The sequence below is a fragment of the Spermophilus citellus genome (genome assembly GCF_964194105.1).
Source record: "Spermophilus citellus genome assembly, chromosome: 8".
NCBI classification, from domain to species: Eukaryota; Metazoa; Chordata; class Mammalia; order Rodentia; family Sciuridae; genus Spermophilus; species Spermophilus citellus.
In genome coordinates this window covers 153,809,440-153,835,377 of record NC_138189.1, presented here as the reverse complement: position 1 = coordinate 153,835,377, position 25,938 = coordinate 153,809,440, and the positions used below count along the sequence as shown (strand labels likewise).

Sequence of the window (25,938 nt, the reverse complement as noted above, 5' to 3'; positions counted from 1 at the left end):
TCATTTCCTGGTTAATGGGTGGAACTGAAGAGATCATGCTAAGTGAAGCAAGCTAGACTCAGCACGTCTGGGAATGAGTATTTTCTCTCAGAGGTGGAAGAGAATTAAGGATAAAAGGGGTGGGTTAATCCTACAAAATACGGGAGAGATCAGTGGAGCAGAGAAAGGGTTGAGGAGGAGGGAGGAGGGACAGGTCAAAGGAAGAAGAGTGGAAGGAATCTGGTGAAACTTTCCTATGTTCCCTACAGGATGGACCTCAGTGAATCTCACCTTCATGTGTATGCAGAATGCACTGATGTTAAAAGATTATAACAGGAGAACATTCGGTTAGGAAATGGGGAAGGGAAGAGGGAATTCCTGAGGATTGAATTGGAGCAAATTATGTCTCATGGTTCTATAATTATGTCAAAATGAACCTCAATCATGTGTATCTCTAATGCACTGATAAAAATGTAGAACATGGGGCTGGGGAGAACCTTTCCAAGTGTTTGAACATTAGAATTCTTTTGCATTTCATCAGTGTGCTGCAAATTTGCAATAATTTGCTATATACTCACATGTTTCCAGGATGCCTATTGTTTATGATGATCAGTCTGTGATTTGTTTCTGTGTGGTGTGTTTAAATATTCTAAGTCAAAAGGATTTAGGAGGTTGATACATAAAGACACACATAAGCAACACAAATTCAAATGTATGTCATCAACTGAATCTATTCAAAACCAAAGTAGAGATGCTGTTCGAGTCTCATTTTTCTCTGGAAAGGATTAATTCAGCTATCTGACTATTAGATTCCTGAATTATTACAGTAACAGCTACATTGCAACCTCTATTTAAAAACATTAGAAGAGCTGGACATGGTGACACACACCTATCGTCCCAGCATCTAGGGAGGCGGGCACAGGAAGATCTCAAGTTCAAGTCCAGCCTGGGCAATTTAAAGAGGCCCTGTGTCATAAGTAAAAAGGGCTGGAGACGTAGCTGATGGCAGGTGTCCCTGGGTTCAATGTCCAGTACTGCAAGAGAAGCAGATGGGCAGTTTTGTTAGTACTGCCCTTGTCTATAGCACTGCCGCTCAAGAATGGGGAGCTTTGAATGAAGAGTGCCTCAGGGAGACTCCTCATCTGAACACCTACATTAAAGCCAGGAGAACTCTTTGTGCAGATTCAGCTGCAGCTCTAAGGAAAAGATCTGTATATTAGGAAACCTTCATGATGATATATTAATAATTTAAATCTTTCTGTGCCCAAGAACAAGTAGACAGCAGGGAAGAACAGGTGGGAAGTAAGTGGCCACGTGGATATTCAAAAAAAGCAAAAAGCTGTAGTAGACATCAAAGTCACTCTAGAAAAACCAAGAAGGCCTTGATGGGACAGTTAGTAGGTCAGATGTGACTGAAGAAAGGACCAGGGAGCTGGAGGAACCCTGAACAGAAACTTCCGAAAATGAAAAGCAAAGAGACAAGACCCACAGTAACTTCCAGGTGCAATGGAGGGTGCACACATGAGAACCCAGGGACTCATGTCTGCTTACGCAGGGGGACCCAGGCCAGTCTGTGCGACTTACCAAGATTCTGTCTCAAAGTAAAAGTCAATTAAAAGGGCCGGATACGACTCAGTGATAGAGCACCTTTTGGTGGGTTGAATCTCCACACCACCAAAAATAATGCTCACTGGGGGCAAGGACGACTGAGAACTTTCCTGAATCAATGTCAGACACCAGATCACAGAACAGGAAACTAGGGAACATCAAGCAGTAAGATAAAGGCCAAGATAGCCACACCTAGTGACGTGTTTGCTGGACACAAACTATGTGCCTCAAAACCTTAAGTGCCGAAGTCCCAGCCCAGTACCTCAAACTGCGACTGTGTGGACATAGGGCTTCCAAGGAGATGGTTCAGATAGAATGAGGGTTTTAACCCAATCTGACTGCTGCTCTGACAAAATGAGGAAATCTGGACCTAAGGACACACCAGGGGCACCAGTGAGAAAGGCTAGGGAGCCAGAGTAAGAAGGTGGTCATCTGTAAACCCAGGAGACACGCCTTGAAGAAGCTAAGCTTGCCACACCTTCATCCTGGACTGCAGCCTGCGGGACTGTGAGAAAACAGCTTGCTGCGGTGGGAGCAGCCCAGTCTGTGGGGTCTGTTGACGGCAACTCCAGCCAACCCATACAGTCTTTAACCTGCAGGCCCTTTTAAGGTGAGCACTTTCAAACTCAATACCAGTATAGTTTCTTTGTGATGTATACGTGGATTGAAAGAAAAATTTTGTCCACATTATCCAATAACCAGTAATAGATAAAAAATAAAGTGTACAGAAGACTTTGACACCATCTCCATTAGAGAAACACATGTGCAAATATAAAACAAATGTGATTTTAGCCCACTTAGTTTGGCCATTTATACATTAGTATAAGCTAAGTATAGTTTGTTCCACTAATAAAACATGTAGAAGGGTAACATCAAGGCAGGCACAGTGGTGCACGCCCCTAATCCCAGCTACTCAGGATGCTGAGGCAGGAGGATCCCAGTTTGAGGCCATCCCAGGTGACTGAGGTAGACCCTGTATCGAAACAGAAACTAAAAAGGGCTGGGGATGCAGCTCAGTGGTAGAGCACACCTGAGTCAAATCCCCAGTGCCAGAAAAGAAGAAAGTCGCTCACTACCAGGGACCTCCTCATGTCCCTGCAGGGCAACTAGGATTGGCAGCCATCAACCTAGAGAAGTGCCCTTGTGGGAACTCAGGGACCCAGATCACACGCTGCAGGATGCCCGGCTGAGGAGTGCTGTTGATGAGGGCAGGCCCACACCCAGGTGGCCGGCCTGTCCACTCTGGTGCTGCCTACAGACCTGGAAGTGGCCTGAGCCCCGGTGCACCTGGCCACCGCACCCCCACCCCCAGGCCTTGGTGCCACCATCAGCACTACTGCCGAGGGTCCCAGAGTCATGCCCACTTACGTGCCGAGTGCCTGGGCTGCCAGGCTCAGTGGCAAGGGCATATGCTGAAGAGCTCTGTAACTTGGCCCCAGCGCTGCCCCCTGCAGTCTGAGAGCAGTCCCGCCCAACAGGAACCCATTGGAAGGCATGCCTGTCTGTGCCCCCAGAAGCAGCCTGCAGACCCCTCTCCCACAGCAGGACCTGAAACAGCTCCATCCCCACAATTGGTCCCAATCCCTCCCAGTGACAGCATAAGCATAAATTGTCTTCCTCCCAGGGACCAACAGGGAAACACAGGTATCCATGCCCGCAGAGGCAAGCCAGCCAACCTTGGTGAGACTGCAGATCCCCAAGGAGCCCCGGGTCCCAGCTCCAGACCTGCTCAGCTGTGGTCCAGAGGCAGCTGTGCCTGCCCAGGAAACCAGCAGGAAGCAGGCTGCCTATGCCCTGGGAAGCCTGCAGACCTGGGTCTCGGCTGAAGCAGCACTGTGACGCAGTTCTGGCCCTCGCAGTCCACGTCTGGGGCCACTCCTGCCAGTGCAGGACCCTCCCAGGGAGCTACGAAAGCCATAGGAAAAACAATTTAACCAAGGAAAGGAAACCTATGGGCACAAAAACTCTGAGGCACTGATGAAATCAACTGAAGAAGGAAAACATCTCACACTCATGGATTGGAAGAATTAATTTTACCACAATGTCCGTGTTGCCCCAAATAATCCAGATAGTGAAAGCATTTCCTATCAAAACTCCAATAGCATTTTTCACAGAAACAGAAAAACAATCCTAAAACCCACAGAGGTCCACAAAAGACCACTAATAGGCAAAACAATCTTGAGAAGGGAGAACAAAGTCGGAGGCATTACACCTCCTGATTTCCATTACAGTCATCCCTTGGTATCCATGGGGATGGTCGCAGGACCTCCCACGAACACCACAAGCCATGGACTCTCAGGGACCTGGCGTTAAGTGGCCCAGTGTTTGCACAGAACTGACGCACATCCTCCCATAGCCTTTGGATCATCCAGATTTCTTCTTACCTAACCATGTAAATGCCACTGGAATAATTGTTCTACTGCATTGTTGAGGGAATAAGGACAAGAAAATGTCTGTATAGATTCCATAAAGATGCCATTTTTCAATGACTGGTTGGATCCACAGGTGGAGAACCCAAAGATACAGAGAGCTGTCTGTCTCTTACAAAGTGAACAACAGATATCAAAACAGTATGGTGGGGCATAAAAACAGACATGCCGGCCAAGAGAACCACGTGAGCCCAGAACTCAAGCCAAGCAACCTTTGACAAAGATGCCAGGAATAAACCCTGGGAAAGGGTTTATCAAATCATGCTGCACAATAATGTAGGAAGGTAGTGATGGCTGCACAATATTATGAATGTATTTTACAACACTCAGCTGTGCACTTTAAAATGTTGGGATGGAACTTTTCACCATGAAAAATTGGAGGAAAAAAAAACCCTTATTTTGAATTCCAAATTAAAAAAAAAAAAACTTGAAAAAAGTTTTGAGTCTTCCCTTCCCAGCTGTCTAGTGACTCTCTAGGTGGGTAGGAGATGCCTGCAAAGAGTGATCGGCACTGGCTTAAAGGTCCCAACCATATTTCATTTTCCTAAGCAAGAGAGTCTTTTTTCATGACTTGAATCACATTGATCTCAATCATTTGATTTCTCTTTTCAATAAAATCAGATTAAACTATCAAAAAATACAAAACTGAGCCAGTCACAGGGGTGCACACCTATACATAATTTCAGCTACTTGGGAAGCCAAGGTAGAAGAATCACAAGTTGAAGGCCAGCCTGAGAACTTTAGTGCGACCTTTTCTGAAAACAAAATGTAAAAATGGACTGTGGGTGTAGTTCAGTGGTAGCATGCACAAGGCCCTGGGTTCAGATCCCAGTACTACAATAACCAAATATTTTAAAATATATTTTTATACATTTATAAATATGTTTTCCATACTTTCACATATTTTATAAAGCGAGAAGACCTGGTCATTGGTACTGCACAGCATGAAAGAGGGTTTTCTATGGAAGTTACTCTATGCTTCATGAACGTACATCTCTGCTGGAATAAGGTTCCACACTAATCCAGTTCATTCTTCAACATCTGCAGGAGGAGGATTGGGGAATTTGAAGAGAACATACTCTCACCTGGAGACTAGTTCATAGCCCACCAACTTAATAGATCACAGGGAAAAGAAAATCATTGAGCATTAGAGTAACTGGTTAAACTAGTTTTGACTGTTAATATAAGAAGCATTACTAGCATTACCAAGGGCACAGTAAAATCATACACAATTACTAAGCATCAAAGAATTTTTGCTTGCTTTTTTGATGCTGGGGATTGAACCCAGGGCCTCATGCATGCTAGCCAAGTGTCCTACCCCCAAAGAATATTTAATGTTTTAAAACTGTAAAACCATGGGGATATCAATCTCAATCTGAAAAAAAAAATAAATTTAAAATGGAAAGTAACTTGAAATTTTAAAAAGTGTCTCTATTGGGATTTTTCAGATAAGCAGAAGCAATAGGATATGGAGACAAAAAAAACAAAACAGACATTTATTATGAGGACACATAATTCGGGAGACTAAGAAGGTCCATGATTTACCCTCTGTATGCAGGAAACCCAGGAGAGCCAGTGGTCCTTCTACCTGGACCCTGAAGGCCTGTGAACAGAGGAGTCAGTGGTTTTAATTGCAGTCTATTTTCAAAAGCCCAAGAACTAGAAGCTCCAATGTTTGGGGAGAGGAGAAGATGAATGCCCCCACCAAGCACAGAACAAAGCCCACCCTTCTTACACCTCTTTTGTCCATGTTGGAGGATGGCCACCCTCACTGCTTAAGGCAATCCCCTGCACTGGCCTCATTCCCATGCTAATCCCAGACACACCCAGAAACCCTGTTTCACTGCATCTGAGCACCCTCAGCCCAGCCCAACTGACCTACATCAGGCATCACAGCGGCAAACCCTTCTTTCTGCTCAAGGACCCTTCTCTGCTGAGCCTCCTCTCTCTCCTCTGACCCCCGACCCCCACTGCCCCTCTGCCTCTCTCCCAGCTCATTCTCTCTCACGCTCCCTGTGCCCCTGCAAGTCAGTCACCCGTCCCACCCTTCTCCACTTCACCTCCGTGTCTCCCCACCTCACCCTTAGGGAGCTTCCCTTCTTCTTGGTCTCTCTTCTCCGGATTGTCCACCCCCTCCCAGCATCCATAATCTCTGAGGGGGACGGGTCCATCTACAGTGGGGCAGGGAGATGTACTTGGTGGATATGATGGGAACAGAGAACACTGGTGTTGAGGACGGGGTGTGTCACTACACACTCACCCCACCTCCAGGACTGGGCCTCCATGAGGTGGTCCCTAACCGTGGGAGGCTTGGGGGTAACAGGCTGGGTCCAGGGGCCAGTGATAGGGCATCTCAGGACAGGAGTGGGTCTTAGGATCCCAGAACCAGGGAGCATGGCAAGGTCCTGGTCTCCCAGGGAGTGAGAACAGAGGCTGAGCCTGGGTCCTGGCCGCCCAGGGGAGAGGGTGGAGGCCCAGTCCAGGCCTGGCCACACAGGGTGAGAAGGCAGAAACTGACCCTGGGTCCTGGATGCTGGGTTCCAGGGGTGAGGATGACAGAGGCCGAGCCCAGGGCCTGGCCACACAGGTGAGAGGGCAGAGGCCCAGCCCAGGCCTGGTCACTGCTGAGGCAGGAGGAGCACAAGTTCAGCAACTTAGGGTGCCGCAGTCTGGCTGGGCACAATTCACAAGCCACTTATCAAGCAGAAACGAACTATATTTTTACAACACACCTGGCACCCCAAGAGCTCTTCAGGAATTCCCTCAGAGCCCAACTGCCACCACCGGCTTCCCTCAAGCCTCTCAACACCCGCCCCTTGCTCTTGAGGCCGATTGGCTGGGTCGCGTGGGCAGAGCCAAAAGAGTCCCCAGTGAGCAGCTCCGTGGTCTGAAGGGCAGGGAAACAGCCCAATGAGCATCACCGCAGAGGAGCCAATCAGCTGGCAGCTGGAAGTTTTCTGGGGCCCCTTCGGCTGTGGCTCTCAACATCTCCCCCTCTCTGTTTAAACAACAAGCATGTGGCTTAGGGACCGTGTGCCTGCCTTAGGTTGTCCAATACTACATATGGTCCTTACCCGTCATCGGATGAGCTGACCTCAAGGCGTCAGCGTCCTGTCTTAGGTTGGTACCATTGCAATTGGATCTTACCCGTCATTGACTACCGGTCCAGTATACAGCCACACCTGTGGAGAGGTCTTTGTACCAGCAGGGGGGTGAGGTTCTTTGCCTCACCTCTGTTGGCCCCCAAATTTTAGCTGAACGACCATCACAAGCAGAAGGGAGGAGGATACACCAAGCCAACTGACGGCTCCTTTTGGAAAATTTGTACCACCTATGACACCATCAGCAAAAATACCCCAACACTACCACAAGTTGCTGCACCAACAGATAGTTCACAATGCATACAAGTGAGTTCACAATGCATACAAGTGATACATAGTCCAGGCAAGTTCTGCAAGCAGTTCACTGATAGCTATTGCAGAAGCTGTAGATTGGTTTTATCTTTGTCTTCACAGGCACTGGGATGAAGATAGGAATTCTGGCAATAATAGCTAAAGAAAAAATTATGTAACATTCCAGAAGGCACTAAAAGAAAACAATTTTCTGAACAATTTACATTATCCTGAACAGAATTATTAAATATAATGAAAAGGAAAGGTGAAAGTAAACAAACAGATCTGTTAACCTCCTTTTTTGTTCACATATTAAAACAATCCTCAACAGCTGTTTACCCATTTTAAATTAAACCATTTAAATCACATGAATAAAAAAAATATTTGGATCCATTTTTTCATGAGCACTCATCATATATGATATATGGACATACGCTCATACAGACAATACAAAACACAAGTGTGCACACATAATATAATATATACAACACATAACATAATAGTAAAGGCCTTATAACTTTTTACAGGTGAAATCTCCATTGCAATGTTTAAAAACTCTATAGTCAAAAACAAAAAATAGAACTGATCAGCAAAACATTAACCTAGGTCTGTATGAGCTCAAAAAACAAAATAGAACTTCATGATATGGGAAAGGGCAATAATAAAATAGATATTGAAAAAAAGCATCCTGGTTCTGTTGCAGATGTAAGGATAGCCAAACTGGAGTTCTGGATATCAGCTGTTATGGATTTGAGCCAAATCATCTTCTTTTTGGTCTGTAGAAATCGCTTTAGTTAATCTCTCTGGAATACAAATCAACTGCTGTTCTCCCTGTGGAAACACACAAACAGACCCCCGACTCCAGACAATCACTGGGTCAGGATTTTAGTTAATCTTTCCGGAACCCAAATCGGCTGCTGTTCTTCCTGTGGAAACACACAAACAGACCCCCGACTCCAGACAATTACTGGGTCAGAACCTTTCCATTGTCCTGTTAGAATATCTTTCCAAAGTACCTTGGGCTTATGTACATTTTTTGGACACATATGCCTTTCTGCAGCACTAAGTCCTGATGAATCCAAATTTAAAAAGTTTAGAGTAAAAAGGGTTATTTTAAGTTTATCTTTGGGGAATACATACCCCTTTCCAATTCCCTCTTTTTGCTTTAATAAGTACATTTTAATGAGCTCTTTCAACTATACATTGTCCCTGTGGATTGTATGGAATTCCTGTTATGTGAGTAATGCCAAATGATGAGCAAAATTGTTTAAGAGAGGTAGAGGTATAGCCAGGGGCATTATCTGTTTTTAACTGTTTTGGAACGCCCACAGTGGCAAAATTTTGTAAGCAATGAGCTATAATATCTTTAGTTTTTTCTCCGGCATGAAGGGAGCCCATCAAAAATCCAGAAGAAGTATCAACTGTAACATGCAAATATTTTAATTTTCCAAATTCTGGCAAGTGTGTGACGTCTATCTGCCAAATATGGTTAGGTATCAGTCTCTAGGATTGACTCCAAGATTAACTTGTGGTAAAAAGGTCACACAATTTTGACATTGTTTTATTATTTGTCTAGCTTGTTCCTTAGTTATTTTAAAATGCTTTTGTAAAGTATTAGCATTGACATGGAACCTTTTATGAAAATTTATAGCTTCTTCTAGTGTAGAGAAAATATGTATGTCATGTGTAGTTTTATCTGCTAAATCATTGCCCAAACTAAGGGCTCCAGGCAATCCTGTATGTGCCCTGATATGTCCTATAAAGAATGGATCTTTTCTATCCCAGATTAGACATTGTATAGTGGAAAACAAAGAGAAAACAGTAGAAGAAGGGGAAATCCTACCAGCATCTTCAAGGGATACTATAGCATTAACTATATACTGACTATCAGAAAATAAATTAAATACAGAATCTTTAAACATCACAAAAGCTTGTAATACTGCATTAAGCTCTACCTTTTGAGCTGATTGTTTGGGTACTAAAAATGTAAAAGTTTGATCAGGTGTAACTATTGCTGCTGTACCATTATTTGACCCATCAGTGAATATATTTGGAGCATTCATGATAGGTGTTTTTCTTGTCATTTTTGGAAAAATTACAGGATGCGATGACCAAAAAGACAATAAAGGATTAGATGGTAAGTGGTTATCCAATGAAACATTAGATTTGCACATGATTATTGCCCAAGTATTTAACTCATTAGCTAACTCTTCAATTTGATCCATAGTATATGGAGTAATAATTTTATTGGGAGAAATTCCAAACACTCCCTTTGCTGCTTTTATTCCTTTGAGTATTAATTGTCCTACAGCCTCAGGATACCTAGTAAGAATAGTGTTAGGAGAATAAGATAAATGTATCCATAATAATGGACCTTCTTGCCAAAATAATACTGTAGGAATATCTTTTGTTGGTAGTACAATAAATAATAAAGGCAAACTTATATCAATTCTATCCAAATGCATATTTTCCATATATGTTTCAATGATTTTTAATGCCTTTCTTGCTTCAGGCGTTAATGTGTGGGGTTAATTTCTATCTGATGGACCTTTCAGGATATCCAATAAAGGTCCCAACTCTCCTGTTGGTATGCCTAGATAAGGCCTTATCCAATTTATGTCTCCTAATAACTTTTGAAAGTTGTTAAGTGATTTGAGTTGATCTACTCATACTTGAATTTTTGGTGGACAGACCATGGTTGAGGATAATAGAACTCCTAAATAATTAATTGGAAAATTTAATTGTACTTTATCTATTGCTATCTCTAGATTACAATTTTTTAATAAGTTTGTAACTGTGGCATAACATTCTAGCAATGTATTATAATCTTTGTGTGCTAATAATACATCATCCATATAGTGAAATATTTGTAGTTCAGGATTTTGATTTCTAAGTGGCTGGATTACTTTGTTAACATAAATTTGACACATAGTTGGGCTGTCAGCCATCCCTTGAGGGAGTACTTTCCATTCATATCTCTGATCAGGATCTTCATGATGCAGTGCAGGGATAGTAAATGCAAAACGTGGACTATCCTCAGGATGAGTTGGAATTGAAAAAAAATCTTTAATATCTATAACTAAAACATACCAGGTTTTTGGCAAAGCAGACAATTGGGGAATCCCCAATTGAGCAGGTCCCATAATAACCATCTCATTATTAATGGCTCTTAAATCTTGCAATAATCTCCATTTACCAGATTTCTTTTTGATGACAAAAATGGGAATATTATGGGGACATACAGAAGGTTGTATATGTCCTTCTGCTAATTGTTGTTTGACCAGGTCATGGGCTGCTTGTGTCTTTTCTTTAGTCAGGGGCCACTGAGGAACCCATACTGGTCTCTCTGATTTCCAAGTAATTTTTATTGTCTCAGTGACCCCTCCTTAAAATCTAATCCAATTCTGTCTGTTCCTTAATCTATTTGTATTGGTGCTGATCTACCTTGTTCTTGTTCTCCTAAACTTTTTTCTTTCCTAAAACCTTGTCTAGCCATAATAGTGGACACATTTGAATTAATGTTATTTGTTAATATTAGTCCTAATTGATCTAGGACGTCTCGTCCCCATAAATTTACGGGAAGATGATCCAATACATATGGTTGTATAGTTCCTTCACATTCTTCAGGATCCTTCCAATCTAATACCATTGAGCTTCCATGGGGATTAGTCGCCACTCCTAGGCCTCAAAGCATTTGAGTGGCTTGTTGTAATGGCCAATGTTTTGGCCATTCTTGATGAGAGATGATGCTAAGGTCTGCACCTGTATCCAGTAGCCCATTAAATTCATGTCCTTGAATATTTAGTTTTAGCATGGGGCGAGAATCTAAATTTAAAGAAAGCATAGCCCAATCTACACCTGTGGACCCTAATCCCCTGGAACCTCTTTCTACAGTAAGACTGGAAAAATTATCATGTAGGCTGGGTATTATTAGTAACTATGCTATTGTATCTCCTGGTGAAATTACTGATATACCCTTTGGAGAACTGGCTATAATTTTTATTTCACCTACATAATCGGGATCAATTACCCCAGGACTTATCATAAGTCCTTTTAGAGTAGAAGAACTGCGTCCCAATAATAAGCCTACTGTTCCTTTGGGAGAAGGTCCTTTTACCCCTGTGGGAATAATTTGAACTCCCATCTCTAGAGTTAGTACTGTTCTGGCGGAGGCGCAGATGTCCAACCCTGCGCTCCCTCTGGTTTGTCTAGTGAGGCATCTAATGGACAATGTGTCCTGGGCACTACCCTGATGGGGTTGCTGGGTTCCTCCAGTGCCCCGTATATTTGTGGTCTTGGGCCCCAGAGCATTGGGCCCCCCTGTCCATTTTTTGGCAATGGAGCCCGATGCTTTTCTTCACGATATCGTGGATGGACACCTGGTCCTTGTTCATTTTTTGATGATGGAGTACCCTCTATGGTGGTTTGAGAATGGCATTCATTATCCCAATGTCTACCTCTACGGCATCATGGGCAAATACCCGGTTTTCTACTCCTTTGATACCTAGTTTTGTTAAACCCTCCTCCTATGGGGCAATTCCTTTTAAAATGTCCTGTTTGTTCACAATTGTAGCATGTTTTTGGCCTGGTATCTAAAACCTGTTGTACTGCAGCTGCCACAACTTGCCCTTGTTCATTAATGTCTCTACATAATTTAATATATGTGTTTAAATCTTCATGTTTCCATGGTCTAATGACCTCTCTGCACCAACGATTTGCTTGCTCATAAGCCAGTTGTTTTAGTAATGGCATTGCTTGTTATGTATTCCCCAAAACTCTGGTAGCTGTTTGAATAAGCCTATCTATAAATTCAGCGTAAGGTCCATTTGCTCCTTGTATTACCTTAGATAATTGACCTTGTAAACCTCCATGTCCTTGTAAAGTCTTCCATGCCCTAACCGCATCTGCAGCAATTTGTGAGTATATGCCAGGATCATATGCAATTTGTTGCTGCTGATCCTCATAAGGTCCCTTTCCTAACAACATATCTAGATTTCTCTGAGGATAACCAGCTGCTGCATTTCGCCTAGCCATCTCCTTGCAAAATTCCTCATTGGTAACCTTCCATAACAAGTATTGTCCTCCATTTAGCACAGCTTTACACATACTAGCCCAATCTGCTGGTGTCATGTTCAAGTTGGTAATGGATTTGACCATGCTTACAGTGAAGGGTGCTTGAGGACCATAAGTTGTTACAGCCTTTTAGCTGCTTCACTGTTTTGAAATCTAAAGCATGTTAAATTCACTGCCCTCCTGCCTGCTCAAGTACAGGGCATGTTAATATTTGAGGTCCTGTCTCAGGATCCCATCTATCAACTATGGGGTTTGGGGGCCTCCCAGCATATGGAGGTGGCACTGTTGGTTGGACACTTGCGCCCTCTGGTGACAGAAAGGTGTTAGTAGCAGTCTCCTGTTGTAACTTTTCCCCTGATGGCTTTTTCTGCTATGAACTTTCTTCCTCTGTCTGACTAGCTCGAGAGACCTTCTCTTTTACTTGAATCTTTTCCTCTGTCTGACTAACTTGAGAGACCTTCCTCTTTTACTTGAATCAATATGTCTTCTCCTTCCTCTACCTTTGTCTGAACTGAAAGGTTTGGACTGGGCAAACAAAATTGTAGCATGATCCACAATGGTAATGTGCCAACTGGCAGAGTCCCTAGGTTTTTCTTTTCCTTTTCCCTTAAATCTTCACCATGATGGTCCCATTGTGATATATTCAACAACTCCTCCTTAAAAAGCCATGGGCTACATTGTTGTATTGTATCAACATATGCCCTGACTGCTCTTGATTTTACTGGGATGCCTCCTTCCTCTAACAATTTACTTAACAGTCTTTCGGTTTGTTTTTTACTAATTTCTGTTCCCGTATTTCTACTATAATACAACCCAACAAGATGATGCCAAACAAAACTGAGACAGAATGAAATAAAAATGGAACCACACAAAATCATTATATCAGCCTTTCTATCCTCCTGAAATGTCCATCCGTCCTTTCTCCCTATCTGTTCCTCAGACGCAAATAGTTTTTCCTCAGATGTGAGCGGTTTTTCTTCTGTCTCACTCATAGGGGACAGGCAACTTAAAACAAAAGTGAAGCAAAACAAAAGATGAATCTTAAAATGGCTACCCATCCTCTCGCCCTGCCCTCAGGGGCGAGCAGTTTACGTTATCACTTACCCTCAGTCGTTCCCGTGCGGCCCACCAAATGCCACAGTCTGGCTGGGCACAATTCAGGAGCCACTTGTCAAAAGAAATGAACTTTATTTTTAGAACCACACAGGCCAAACAAAACAGCTCCTCAGGAAAAAACCCTCAGAGCCCAACTGCCACCACCGGCTTCCCACAAGCCCCTCAACCTCTCCACTCCTCCTGCTCTTGAGGCTGATTGCCTGGGTCGTGTGGGCGGAGCCAAAAGAGTCCCCCAGTGAGCAGCTCCGTGGTCTGAAAGGGCGGGGAAACAGCCCAATGAGCATCACCGCAGAGGAGCCAATCAGCTGGCAGCTGGAAGTTTGCTGGGGCCCCTTCGGCTGTGGCTCTCAACATTCATACTATAGGTCTGAGCAGTGAAACAGACCTTTTTTCCTGCTTTCATTGATGTCTTACCCCATGTCAATACATGGAAGACGATTTTCTGTACCTCAGTCCTACATCCTGGATCCCAGGAAACCTTGGCAGTCCTCACTCCAGGCCCCAGATAAAGGAAAACCAGGCGGGTGAAATGAGGTCCGCAGAGGAGAACCAATGGGGAAGCACTGCAGGGGCAGAAGACAGGGCTGAGAGGCACTGGGAGGCTGGGAGATGGGAGAAGGGCGGTGTCTTCCCAGTCTTCAGGGGCCCCTCCAAACCCCAGCCACCCCACCATCCTCCCCACTCAGGGTCCAGACGGGGCCCAGACCTTTGGCCAATAGAAGTAAATTCTCAGTCACAGGCCCAACGTTGCTCCTCCCTGAATCTTTCCAACAGAGCAAGGAGAGTGTGTGTGTCAAGGACGAGCTTCCAGGACAACTTATGCCTCTACCTCACACAAACGCGAGCAGAGGTGAACGTCTGTTGTCACCTAACACCCGCATGTTTCTAGACCAAGCTCTGCAAGGCTTAAGAAGTTTAAAACTGATAATGAAAAGGTCAGCGCTGTTGACCCAGCCATGTTTCACCGTCCAACAGGGAGCGCGTGTGACCAGGCCTGGAGTCATGACTACTTCCACATCAGTGACTCTGACCCCCTTCTCATGGTCCGGTGTTTAATGACAGTGTCTTGTCACAGGACAACCAGGCAGGACAGGCAGTTAATCACACATGACCCACCTCCTCTGCTTTACTTCCCCGTGGTTCCTCGGCAGGGCTCCCGCCACCACACGGTTTCCTCGTCTTTTTCACACCTGCTTCGACACATGAAGTTGAAGGTAACTCGAGGGTTTGAATGGCCTGGGTTCTCTGGTTCCAAAATCCTAAAGCTCAAATCCTAAAAGGTCCTGAGAGTTGCTGGACTTCCCTTCCTTCCCTTTACCCCACTGGATGAGTGGATGCTGCAAAACTGGGGCAGAAAGCCTCCTTGGCCAGGAGGCGGACACTGGACTCTGGGAATCACAGACGTTAAAGGGGAAATTTGGGGCCCTATGGTGGCCTGGGGTCCCCGACAGTCAGGAGTCAGAATTCTGGAGAGAAGGTGATTGAGTTCAAGGAGGCTGAGGGAAGGAACATGAATGGGGACTCCATTTCCCCAGCTGACCCAGCTCTGGGTGTCAGCCTTGGGCACAGCAAAATCCCTCGGGCGTGGTGTGGACCCTCCCTCGTCTACTTTCTACGCAGAAAATCTCTTGTATGTAGGAAAAGTCTTGCATTCTGCTAGTGAAAATCAGGGGCAGAAACACTAGTGGAGACTGTTAGAGGGGTCTCGATACTTCACAGTCCATCAGCAGATGGGACCCCCAGCTCTTCTTTGAAGCAGAGACACAAGTTATAAAACAGACACAGGGAAGTTGTGCAGGGCAGGACCTCAGGGGACATGAGACACAAGAGCAGCGACAGGCCGCAGAGCCCAGGAGCTCAGGACAGGGGCCTTCCCACCCTCTCCACACTGAGCTCCCAGGAACTGCAGTAGGGAGGGAACACAGGGAGACAGAGAGTTTAGGTGACAGCCACCACCAGAGAGTGGTCCCTCCACAGCTACAAGAAGCGGCAACACAGGCATCACCCCTGGGTCTCGCTGATTCTCCATGTTCTTTGACTTGATGGCACAGACTTCACGTGCAAAAGACCACACCCACTCCACCAGGGCACTGGAGAGTCCAGCGTGGTGTCCACCAGTTAACCTGGCGGTCAAGGAAGAAGGTGCGGCAATTCACAGAAAGTCACAGCCCACTGACTGCACAGGGACAAACTGCTAGCCACGAACAAAGGTCATTGTACATGACAGTTAAAAGACCACCTTAATGATCACCAGGATGCTCTAATACTTTTTCAAAATTGCGTCTTCATGTGCAAGGTAAGTTTAACTGGAAAAATTGATTTTCCTTCTTGCCATCATTTTAAAAATAAAGTCTCTGACCATGGCTCAAAATAACCTCAGATTGACCCCGGGAGCCACCCCATTAATGCCCACTGCCCAGAGCAGGACTCTCCAAGAGCTCGGGGCTGAGGAGGGCCAGCGGGCGCCTGAGGCTCCTGGGGCCCTGCAGCTGCTGGCACAGCTTGACCTCGATGTGGCCGCCGCTGAAGGCTTCCGCCCTGGTCTCCTCTACGGGGTTCTGCCTCCCACGTGGCTTTGCCTTCCTCCGCGTCATCGTGACCCCTGAGTCCCCAGGCCTCTGCACTGGGGAGCAGGGTTCCTTTACTAGGCAACAGCAAACTGCAGACAAGAAATTTTTTTTGAAGTTCTCGTTCAAAAACGCATAAACGATGGGATTGCAGATGGAGTTGGAAAAGCCGATGATTTGCACGATGGCAAAGACCATCTTGACGGTGACTTCATCGTGCTCCTTTTCGAAGTTACCTGAAATAAAGCAGCACTTCAGAATGCTTGTTTTACCATGAATAAAACAGACGGCTGCTCCTGGCCCATCTTCACCACAAACTTACATTCACATAAGGGGCAGAGGCCCACAAGTCTCAAGAGCACTTGGGGAGGCACCTGGTATCTTAATAAATGACCTTTGGGACGAGGCTGCATTCTTGGGAAACAGTCGTTCAACCCCATGCTCCAAGCATTCTGTGAACGTTTGCTGGTGTTCCAGGAACACAATCACACCAAGACCCCCACTGGATCGTGGGTTGCCAGGGAGGACTCCTTGAGGGTCTGGCTGAAATCCTCGGCCTTACTACACTATGCCAGGAAGGCCAGTTCCAAATAAAGAAGGTCCATGAGGTGCCACCTCGCCCATGTTAAAGAGGGAGAAGCCACGGGTCCCAGGGGAGAAGAGTCTCAAAGCGTCTCTTTGTCTTCTGTGATCAGGGACAGCCTGGTCACAGTTGTGCCTAATCAATTACTGACTGGCGGTCCTGCCCAGGAAGGTCCTGCATTCCATGTCGGGCGTTTGATTATCCGAGTGGAGAGAGCACATCCCCGTGACTCATCGCCCATTAGCAGCCCACAAGCGAGAAAGCCCTTCACCCAGCACAGACACTCACCGTACTCATTCATCATGTGAACGACGTGGAATGGCGCCCAGCACACGGCAAAGAGGGCCACCACGGTGACCATCATCACAACGGCTCGCTTCTTCCTCCTGGACCCACAGGGAAACACGGGTTGTCATTCTGCCCGGCAAAGGTGTCCAGCTGATGGCATCCCTTACAGCCTGTGCTCACTGTGGGCTGGTGCTCGGCTAGTGATTGGCAAGAATATGCCACCCATGTTCCCAACAAGCTCCCGGGCAGATGCAGCCAGGGGCACAGAGAAGCTGAAATACTTTGCAGAGTCAGATGGCTAAGGAGGGGGCATTCTGGATTTGAATTTAGGCAGTCTAGCTTTTATTCACAGCATGTTGAAAAGCCTTCATACCCGTGATAGGAAACTGTAAATACTTATGAAATGTGTGAGCCCGAGGACGGAACAAACATGCAACCCTTTATTACGTCGAGGGAGCAAGGTCTTTACACAGATGGGCACTAGAGGGCACTGCACACCTGGCCCTGTGGAACCCGTGGAATAGTCAGGCCTCTCCACATATTGCTCCAGCAGTCATAAAGTAGAGATGGTAAGATAAAATATATGGACTGCACGTACCATACCAGTAAACTGTGTTTTAAAATTGCTATGAGTGAATAAAACCCAAAAGTACAGACTTCAGGTACAAATAAAATATCAATAATACTAATTTTTTAAAATAACGTGCTCCAGTTTCAGAGCACCGTTACACGTTGTTGATGTCTGTGAGTGACATCCTAAGGATGGGCTGTGCAGGCCCCTTGGACGTCTGGGAAAAGCAAGACCTGCTCTCCAGGTGCTGGTCTTCATGATAGCTGGCGAGTTTCAGGGCAGACCCCCGGGGGGACCACAGGTCCTGGCACCAGCCCTTAGCTACGGCCAAGCCATCGTCACACATAGATAAAAATGTAGTGGTGTGCCCAATCCCAGGGATGTTTCTATCTACAGCCACAGAGCCTGTTTTGATCTCAGAGCGGGTGATCTCGCTCTTCCTGCCTCACGCACAATCTCATAAAACCTCAGGGTTTACAGGCCAGCCAGGCTCTAAATCTGAGTTGGCTAAATCACGAGGGGTTCTGGGAGCCCTGGTGAATGTCCCACCCCAGCATAACTGAGGAAAAGCACTTAGAGAGGAACGTAGCATGGGACCCACCTGGCGATCTTGGACATTTCCTTCCCATGAATAGTCCGAAGCACAGAGCCGTCCCCCACCCTTTTCTTGACCCAAAGCTCATAGCCGATTTTGCTGTAGAGGACCAGCATGACCAGCAGGGGCAGGAGGAAGAGCATGACGAGGATGAAGGTGGCGTAGGCCTTCTGGTGCGCGGGGCTGGCCCACTCCTCCAAGCAGCAGACGTGCTCCTTCTCGTACAGGAAGTCGTACTTGATCTTGGCAGAAAAACGACACGGTCAGGAGGACCAGCGTCTGCACCCACAGGGCAGACTCGACCCAGAGCCAGCGCCACACCGCAGCCCTGCTCAGCCCCCCAGACGCCCGCTGTGCGGGTCCCCGTAATCACTTTTCCATGGCTGCTTGGTTAGAAGTGTTTTCCACACAACTGCTCAAGTTCTTAAGAGTTTTGTGCTTTTATTTTCATTTTTTATCTTTCTCAACTTTTATTTCCCCTGGCTACGAGTTTTCAGTTGGCTGGAAAAAGCACAATTAATAAAGTGCATGTTGAAAACATTTTGCATCAGATGCCAGCTAGCTCAGTATTCATCGAACCCATCAATTAGACTTTTCTTTCTTAGTTGTTGAGGAAACAGACCTGGGAGTCCTCAGACTTTTTCCTAGCAAGAGGCTGAGAGCCACATGTTTTACTAGTCTCATAGTAGAATGATCCGGTTGCTTGGAAACAGATCAAAAGGGCAACTGGTCAATTCTGAGATAAAAAGCAAATTGGATTCAAACTCCTGTCCGATTGTATTTATTTGCCGACATGTTCATACTGTTTCTGGCGGACTCATCTTGTACGTTCAAAAACATTATTAGGAACCATGACAACATCAATGGTTACTAAAAGGGCTCGTTTCAGGACCAACTAAACGTTTATAGCACATTTGAAAGTCATGTCTGAGTGACAGGAATAAAAATGAGGGAATTTGTCCAACTGTCAAAACCACTTCGATCACCCTGGAGGGTTCCAGGTGAATACTTCGGTATCAGGCATATTCTGCCTGCACTCCCAGCAAACTTTGTCACTAATCATCAACATCCGTTGAAAAGGTAAGAAAATTTAAGTTCTCATCCAGGTGTTGAGGGAATACAACGAGGAACAGTCACATTTAGTGGGGGAAAAATTCTCCCCAGGAATGGGATTTAAAAAGGAAATTCGTTCCGACTTTAGGTAAGCAGACCTTAGAGGGTCAAGGGGGATACCTCTCAAAACATCTCACAGCTGCATGGGAGACAGGTGGCCTCCACACAGCATTCTGCAGCACTGGGACAAGCCCAGGCTTTCCAACAGCACACCTGGATGGGATTGTGACAACCAGTACCAGGTCCTCCACTGCTCTGGCTGGTCCTGGGACTGGGACATGCTGGGCCCACATTCTCACCTCCTCTTTCATAGTTACCCTCTCCCTACTCAAATCTACACGGAGCACCAACTGTGGCCGTCAGTGAAGCCCTGGACCAGGCAGTGGAGGCCATGCCAGGACCTCTCGCTTCCCTGTCAAAGCCTGCTTCTGTTCAGGGTAAGGCCTGGCATTTGGGGAGATGGTATTTTGACAAGCGTTGGGGCATTGTGAACGCACAGGTCACAGTGAGGGGGCAGAAGGGACGATAACTTTGATTTAATCACCTCCTTGCTTCCAGGTCCCGGAAACTGTCAGACATCACTCCTGAGAGGCCGCCAGACAGCCAGGCCCAGAACTTCAGGAGCAGTGCTAAGACAGCTGCTGCCTGTCCCCCGTGGAAGCCAGGAGCAAGAAGGTGGCCCTACTAATGCACTTACAGTCCCTCAAAATGAAACAGAACAGGAGGCAAACCTGATTTGGCTGATCTGGGTTCGACAGGGCGGCTTTGCCAATTAGATCACACAGTACACATTCTCTCAAACTAGACAAAGGACTTATACATTAAAATCCATTTAGAGTACACAATAAGATGATTTTATTGAAGAGACTGGTAGACCTCGTTTTCTCCCATCGGCTAGAAATGCACTCCAGGTCATGGTCTGCACAGGGAACATCCCCCAAAGGCTCAGGTGCTGAAGGGCTGGCCTGATCTGCAATGGCCAGAGGTGGGGCTTTGGGGAAGGGATTGGACCACGAGGGCCCTGACCTTCTCAGCGGATCGACCCACCGAGGTACTTGGAGCTGAACGGAGTACCGGGAGACGTGGACACTGCAGCAGGAGGGAGCTGGCTGGAAGGAGTGGGTCCTGAGTGCCCCTGGGGACTGTACCTTGTCCCTGGCTCTCGCTCTGCTTCCTGGCTTCCAAGAGGGAGCAGGTTCCCTGGGCCACTCCCTTCCACCATGAGGCTCTGCCTTACATCAGGCCCAGAGCAACAGAGCTGTCTGACAGAAACCCCTGAAAGTGTGAGCCCAATAAGTCTTCCCCCTCCAAGTGGTTCTTCTCAGGTACTTGGCCACAGCAGGGAAGAGTTGACGTCCGGAGTCTCCTGCTGAGGTAAGGGCAGGTCAGCTGCAGGAGCTGTGGTCCAAGCTGTGTGGCCATGAGGGCTGGTATCCTGGGGAGACCCAGGGACCAAAGAGTCTGTCACGGGCCACAGCCATCCCCAGAGGGCACCGCCTTCACAGGACCTCTGCCCTCCATCTCCCCACCCTCCGTGCGGGCTCCCAGGAGAGAGGTGGCAGAGAGACAGGAGGCGGGCAGAGAAGGCGCTGACCACAGCCCCTCACAGCTCTGGGCCTGAAACCATTCCAAGCAGAGGGAAAGGCAACGCTTAAATGACTGCAAGTATGAGTGATGTGACTGTCTCCGGACATGGAGTTTGACAAGGGGCTGAAAGTGACCAGAGGAAAATATCACCTGAGTGGCTGGAGGAGCTGTGGGGTCCACTCGGGCAGCAAGAGATGGAATGAAGCGGCTTTGTGCTCTCACCCACACAGTCCAGCCCACTCAGCACAGCTCCCCTCATAACCCAAAAAGCACTGGCTACTTTCCAACTGTGCCATTATCTTGGGGCCCACTTGACATCCTTGCTGGCCCTAAAGTTTCACGTTTGCCCACCTCTATTCACAGCATAAAGGGCATGTCCCTTTAAAGGCTGCCTTGTGCACATCCTGTCCCTGAAGCCCGCCTGTGCTCGGCTCCCTGTGTAGGACACACTGAGGCACAGCCACAGGCTGGGCCACCTGCCATGAACACTGCTCCCTTCACCCTGAAGCCCAGGCGGGTGGGCCTGTCAGAGAAGGTGTGGGAGGGAAGTCACAGAGATGACCCCTGACATATTTCCAGTTTCAATTTGTCAATGAACAGAGGCAGGTAAGAAAGAACTAAGTAGACAATCTTAAAAACAAATTTTTATGTGACCTAAAAATATAAGAAAAATCGAAAGCAATCATTGAACTCTTAAAATGCAGCAAGACATGGAGAGACACCAGCATGGTCACCTTGCTGTGGAATGCATTAAGTGATCTTGTAAATTTAAAAAAATTTTTTAACTAAAATCTCCACAATATCAAGAAGAGCTGGATAAAACAGAGTGGGGGAGTCTTATTTTACTCAGGTTAAAAGACTTCCTGTGAAATAACTGAGGTCACACAAATTTTCTGCAATGCTCTTGAAGGAAAGAAAATGACTGCAATTAAGAGGGGTGAGAAATGGCTCAACAACCCGTCACCAGCCTGGTCCCAAGTCTACCTGCAGCTGCTGCACGTGCCACATGGGGGAGCCCACGATGACCGCCACCAGCCAGACCACACCTGCAGAATGCAGAAGTCATCAGAAGGGGCTCTGCTGAGAAGACCACAAGGTGCTGAGGATCGGGCCACCGGGACTCCCTGTTCACCACGCCCCGCGACCCTCCTCCGTCTCCCCTGCCCTGGGCAGCGCAGTGGGCTCATGGGTTCTCAACCAGTTTTAAATGTTAAAAACTCCTTAATAACGTTCTCCTGTCTGTAAGGTCAACCTGATTCTGGGCACGGGCTCTGAGTCCTCTAGTGAGGACCGAGCACTGCGGGTTTGCATCCTGAACCCCAGCCCCTGCTCCAGGAACCCCTGTGCTGCACACCCCTACTCCACACACACCCCCAGCTACTCCACACCCTGCTCCACACCCCGCCCCCTGCTGCTCCACCCCTGCCCAATGCCCCTGTGTGCTGCTGCTACTCCACGCCCCGCCCCTCCTCCACACAGGCCCCCTGCTCCACACCCCTTGCACTGCCCCCTTGCACGTACCAGCATTGGCTAGCCAGTCCTCACCGTCCATCCGTGGTCGAGGACGATCCACTTACTGTTTTGTTGCCCCAAATAAAATTCCAGGGAAAGTTCCTGGCCCTCGGTGGGCGCTGACCCATGTCTGCTGAACAGACTAGCCACTTCCATACCGGCCCCAGACCACGTCCACCTTCTCTTCTTGAATCTAAACTGCGTTATGTTAGGCCACATAACCTGGACACTGTTTTCTGATCCAGGAAACACCTAATTGTGACTTTAGAAACCAGCCGCCCTTTCTAAATACCCTGCCCCCCATTGTGAGTTTATTGAGAGGAATTACCTTTCTGATAGGCTCTTAGCAAAGAAGGAAAATGGTGTCATTACCCAGGAGCATTTCAGCCTAGGAATATTAACAAATCAAGAAGAGGCCAAAACCAAGGGCCATCTTTGATTTGGGGAAAATCAAACTCTGGTTTTCTTTCACTGGGCGAGTCATTATAAGACAGCACATTCCTTGGGTTCCAAGAAGCCGAGACTCGGGCCACACCAGGTTGCTAGAGGAGACCCATGAACTGGCACCGCGGGCAGACGTCCTCCCTACCTAATGATCCCAGGTGGCCCTGGGGCTCGGGCAAGTCTCTGCACTCCAGCCTTCCCCACATCTATCTGTTCTAGGCGTGTGGAGCTCCCAGTGTCCAGTCCTTTTCCCGTCCCTAGCAAATTCTGGGGGAATCGAGTCTCCTGGGCTGGGCTCACTGCTAGTCCTCCTGGGCTCCCCACTAGCCCAGGACGGAAGGTGCAGGGTGAGAGGGACAGGCTCACACAACCCAGGACCACTTCTGGGAGGTCCCCGATCGGGGCCTGGGAGGGCAGCATCAGCTAGAAGGAGGCACAAGGCCAGGCACCCAGGTGTGACTGACAGGGCTGGTTCACTGGCAGGAGAAACCACCTGTGGGGAGCTGTCTCTGACCATAGGACCTGCTGCTCTCCAGGACCTTGGAGCTGGTCTGCTTCCGGCCCACTGTCAGCGTGGCCTAGTGTGTCGAGACCCAACTCCTCTTTCCCTTTCCCGCCTGGTGACTGCCTCCGTGTGTCCTTTCCTCGTCCACCTCCCCACCACACCACTTCACATATTTTAATGCTACAAGGTGGTCAGTTATCAAAAGCCCAGAGACCTTTGAATCTTCATAGGAGAGACATGGCATAAATTTGAAGATAACTAAAACTAATGGATTTTCCCCTGTTGATTCATCCATTCGTTTCCAATTATTCAAGATAAGTTTAGGATTGCAAAGCCCTCAGGAATCCTTTCTGTAATTCCACAATCCAATACTAACTAAATTGTCATAGCAGAAATAAGTGCTTGCTGACACCTTTCACTTGATATAGTAGTGAAACTTGCTCTCTCTGATGCCCACTCGGCTGCTTCCTGGGCCTCTGTTGATTTAGCAGCATAAATCCCATCAGGGTGAAGCTCATCCAGCTATGGAGCGGGGAAGTTCTCCCAAGTCACTGTGCCAGGCAATAGGACGCACTTCAAATGTGCCACTTGGCATGTGGCACGTTCACCGTGGCAGCTAATCGGGAGCAGCTGGAGCCAACTGGGCATCCAGGACCCACTCTGCTCTCTCACAGCCAAAGTCTCCTGCTGTGCACTCACCGCCAGGCGCACCTCTAGCAGCCCTCCTGTCCTCTGCCCCCTGGGGACCTGCCTGCCCTTGTTAGCTCAGTGCCTTTCACCGCTGTCTGACAGCTGGGGTGCTGAAGGTTGAGGACCGGGCCTCTGGCGGGTTTCCATAGAGGAGTGGGAGTTAAGTTTGCCTGAGAGGTGTCCCCAGGAAGTCAGTGTTGGGACAGGCCTGAGGAGAGATGGGGGGCTAGAGGCAAACAGGTGGCGTGGGGGGGGGGGGCTGCACACCCTCGGGCACTCAGAGCTTGCAGGCCCCGGGGTGCGACCCTCCAGGGCACACACACTGTCCCCTGAGCCCTACCAGCTCAGCACATGGCCTCACCTAGCATTGTGAAAGCCCTCTGGTTGGTGTACTGCCACTTCATTTTAAAAGGGTGGACAAGTCCCTGGTGCCTTTCCACAGCAATGCAGGTCATGGTGAGGATCTCCGTCACAACGGCGGTGCACTGGACAAAGGGCAGCAACTTGCAGATGAAGGCACCTGCCAGAAGGAAGCAGGGACACGTCACACTCAGAGCAAGGCCACCTGCCGCAGGTGGGCGTCCCAAGCCTCTGCTGGGGACCCCATTGCTATGGCAACACACAGACACACAGCAGTGGAGACGGTACCCAGCTTGTGTTTTCTCTCTGTTGGGCTCCCAGTTCCTAAATGCCACATGCACATGTATATACCACAGTGGGGGGCGGGGGGGGACAGACTGATATCTAGCCATTGATGATAAGTAGGGAGAGTCAGCGAGCAGTGGCCTCCTGGGGTCTAAACCACACAAGAATCTGATTCTTCTTCCCTCTTGGTTCCCTGTCAAATTGTCACAAAGGAACAATGGTCGTTAAACTCTCTGATGTCACCGATTTCTTCTCTTTGACTCCCGTCCAAGACTCCCTATGCACATTGTGCCCAGCACTCTTAGCTGATTTTATCTTCTCTAATGCAAAGGCTTCCAACTGGTGGCAGCCGGGCGAGATTTGGCCCACAATCAGGTTTGGTTTGCTTCATATAATACTTTTCCAGAAATATCTGAGTCCACTGCCAGTCCTTTAAGTGTTTGTGCTACCTGTCTGGGCCCCTCACCATCGGGATCTGTGAGCCCTGGTCTGGCCCTGCTCTGGCACCCACCCTGCTCCCCGCCGCCTGCCTGTCAGAGCGCTGGAAGCTCAGGGCGCATAAGGACTTGGAACAGACCTTAGAGGTCATGTAGTACTTCACGCCGAGGCAGAAAAAGATCTGCTCATGTCCGTCCAGTGTGCAGCCAGGCTTAGCTTAGAGCCTGCAGAGAGGCCTTGCTGGCGCCTCCCACCTGAGGCCTCTCCGCGGCTTCCTCTCCCAGGACTGACTCCCTCTCGTGGTCCCCGCGTCTGCTCACGTGTCACTGTGATGGCTGATTTCAAGTGTCAGTTCCTGGGCCAAGGGAGCTGTCAGAACCATCTGTATCTCAGGATGAGTTTCTGGAAGAAGTCAGCGGTTTAACTGACAGACTGAGTCGAGAGGCAGGGGGCGCCGTCCACCCCACAGGCAGAGTGCAGAGGCCAAGAGCACGCAGGGAGGGTGAACTGCCCTCTGCCTCCCGGGACACATCTCCTCCTGCCCCTGGAGGTCAGCCACCCTGGCTCTCCGGGACCTCCAGCTTGCAGGTGGCAGATTGCAGGGCTTCTCAGCCAGTCCCTCAGGACAAATCTCCTTCTGTCCATCTCCATGATCTGCTTCTCTGGAAAACCCTGACTGACGCAGTCCCTTCCCACTGAGGCCGAGCTACCCTAAGGCCCTCGTTTAAAGCAGTCTCTCTCGTTCCATGTCCTCATGTCTCTCTTACTCCTTCCCCACCTCTTTCACCTTCTCCCATAGCCAT

At 47.9% G+C, this 25,938-nt stretch overlaps 1 protein-coding gene across 1 annotated transcript in view; it reads right to left on the bottom strand.

The window, feature by feature from the left end:
• Positions 1-15,999: 15,999 nt before the first annotated feature.
• The window catches only part of QRFPR (pyroglutamylated RFamide peptide receptor), a gene marked incomplete at both ends in the record, with an annotated part of 30,984 nt that continues 21,045 nt past the window's right edge, over positions 16,000-25,938 (bottom strand). The window contains 5 exons of the mRNA XM_081304399.1: positions 16,000-16,400; positions 17,036-17,133; positions 18,208-18,443; positions 21,886-21,947; positions 24,414-24,572. Coding sequence (XP_081160525.1) covers positions 16,000-16,400; positions 17,036-17,133; positions 18,208-18,443; positions 21,886-21,947; positions 24,414-24,572 — 956 coding nt within the window. The remainder of the gene's footprint in view (positions 16,401-17,035; positions 17,134-18,207; positions 18,444-21,885; positions 21,948-24,413; positions 24,573-25,938) is intronic.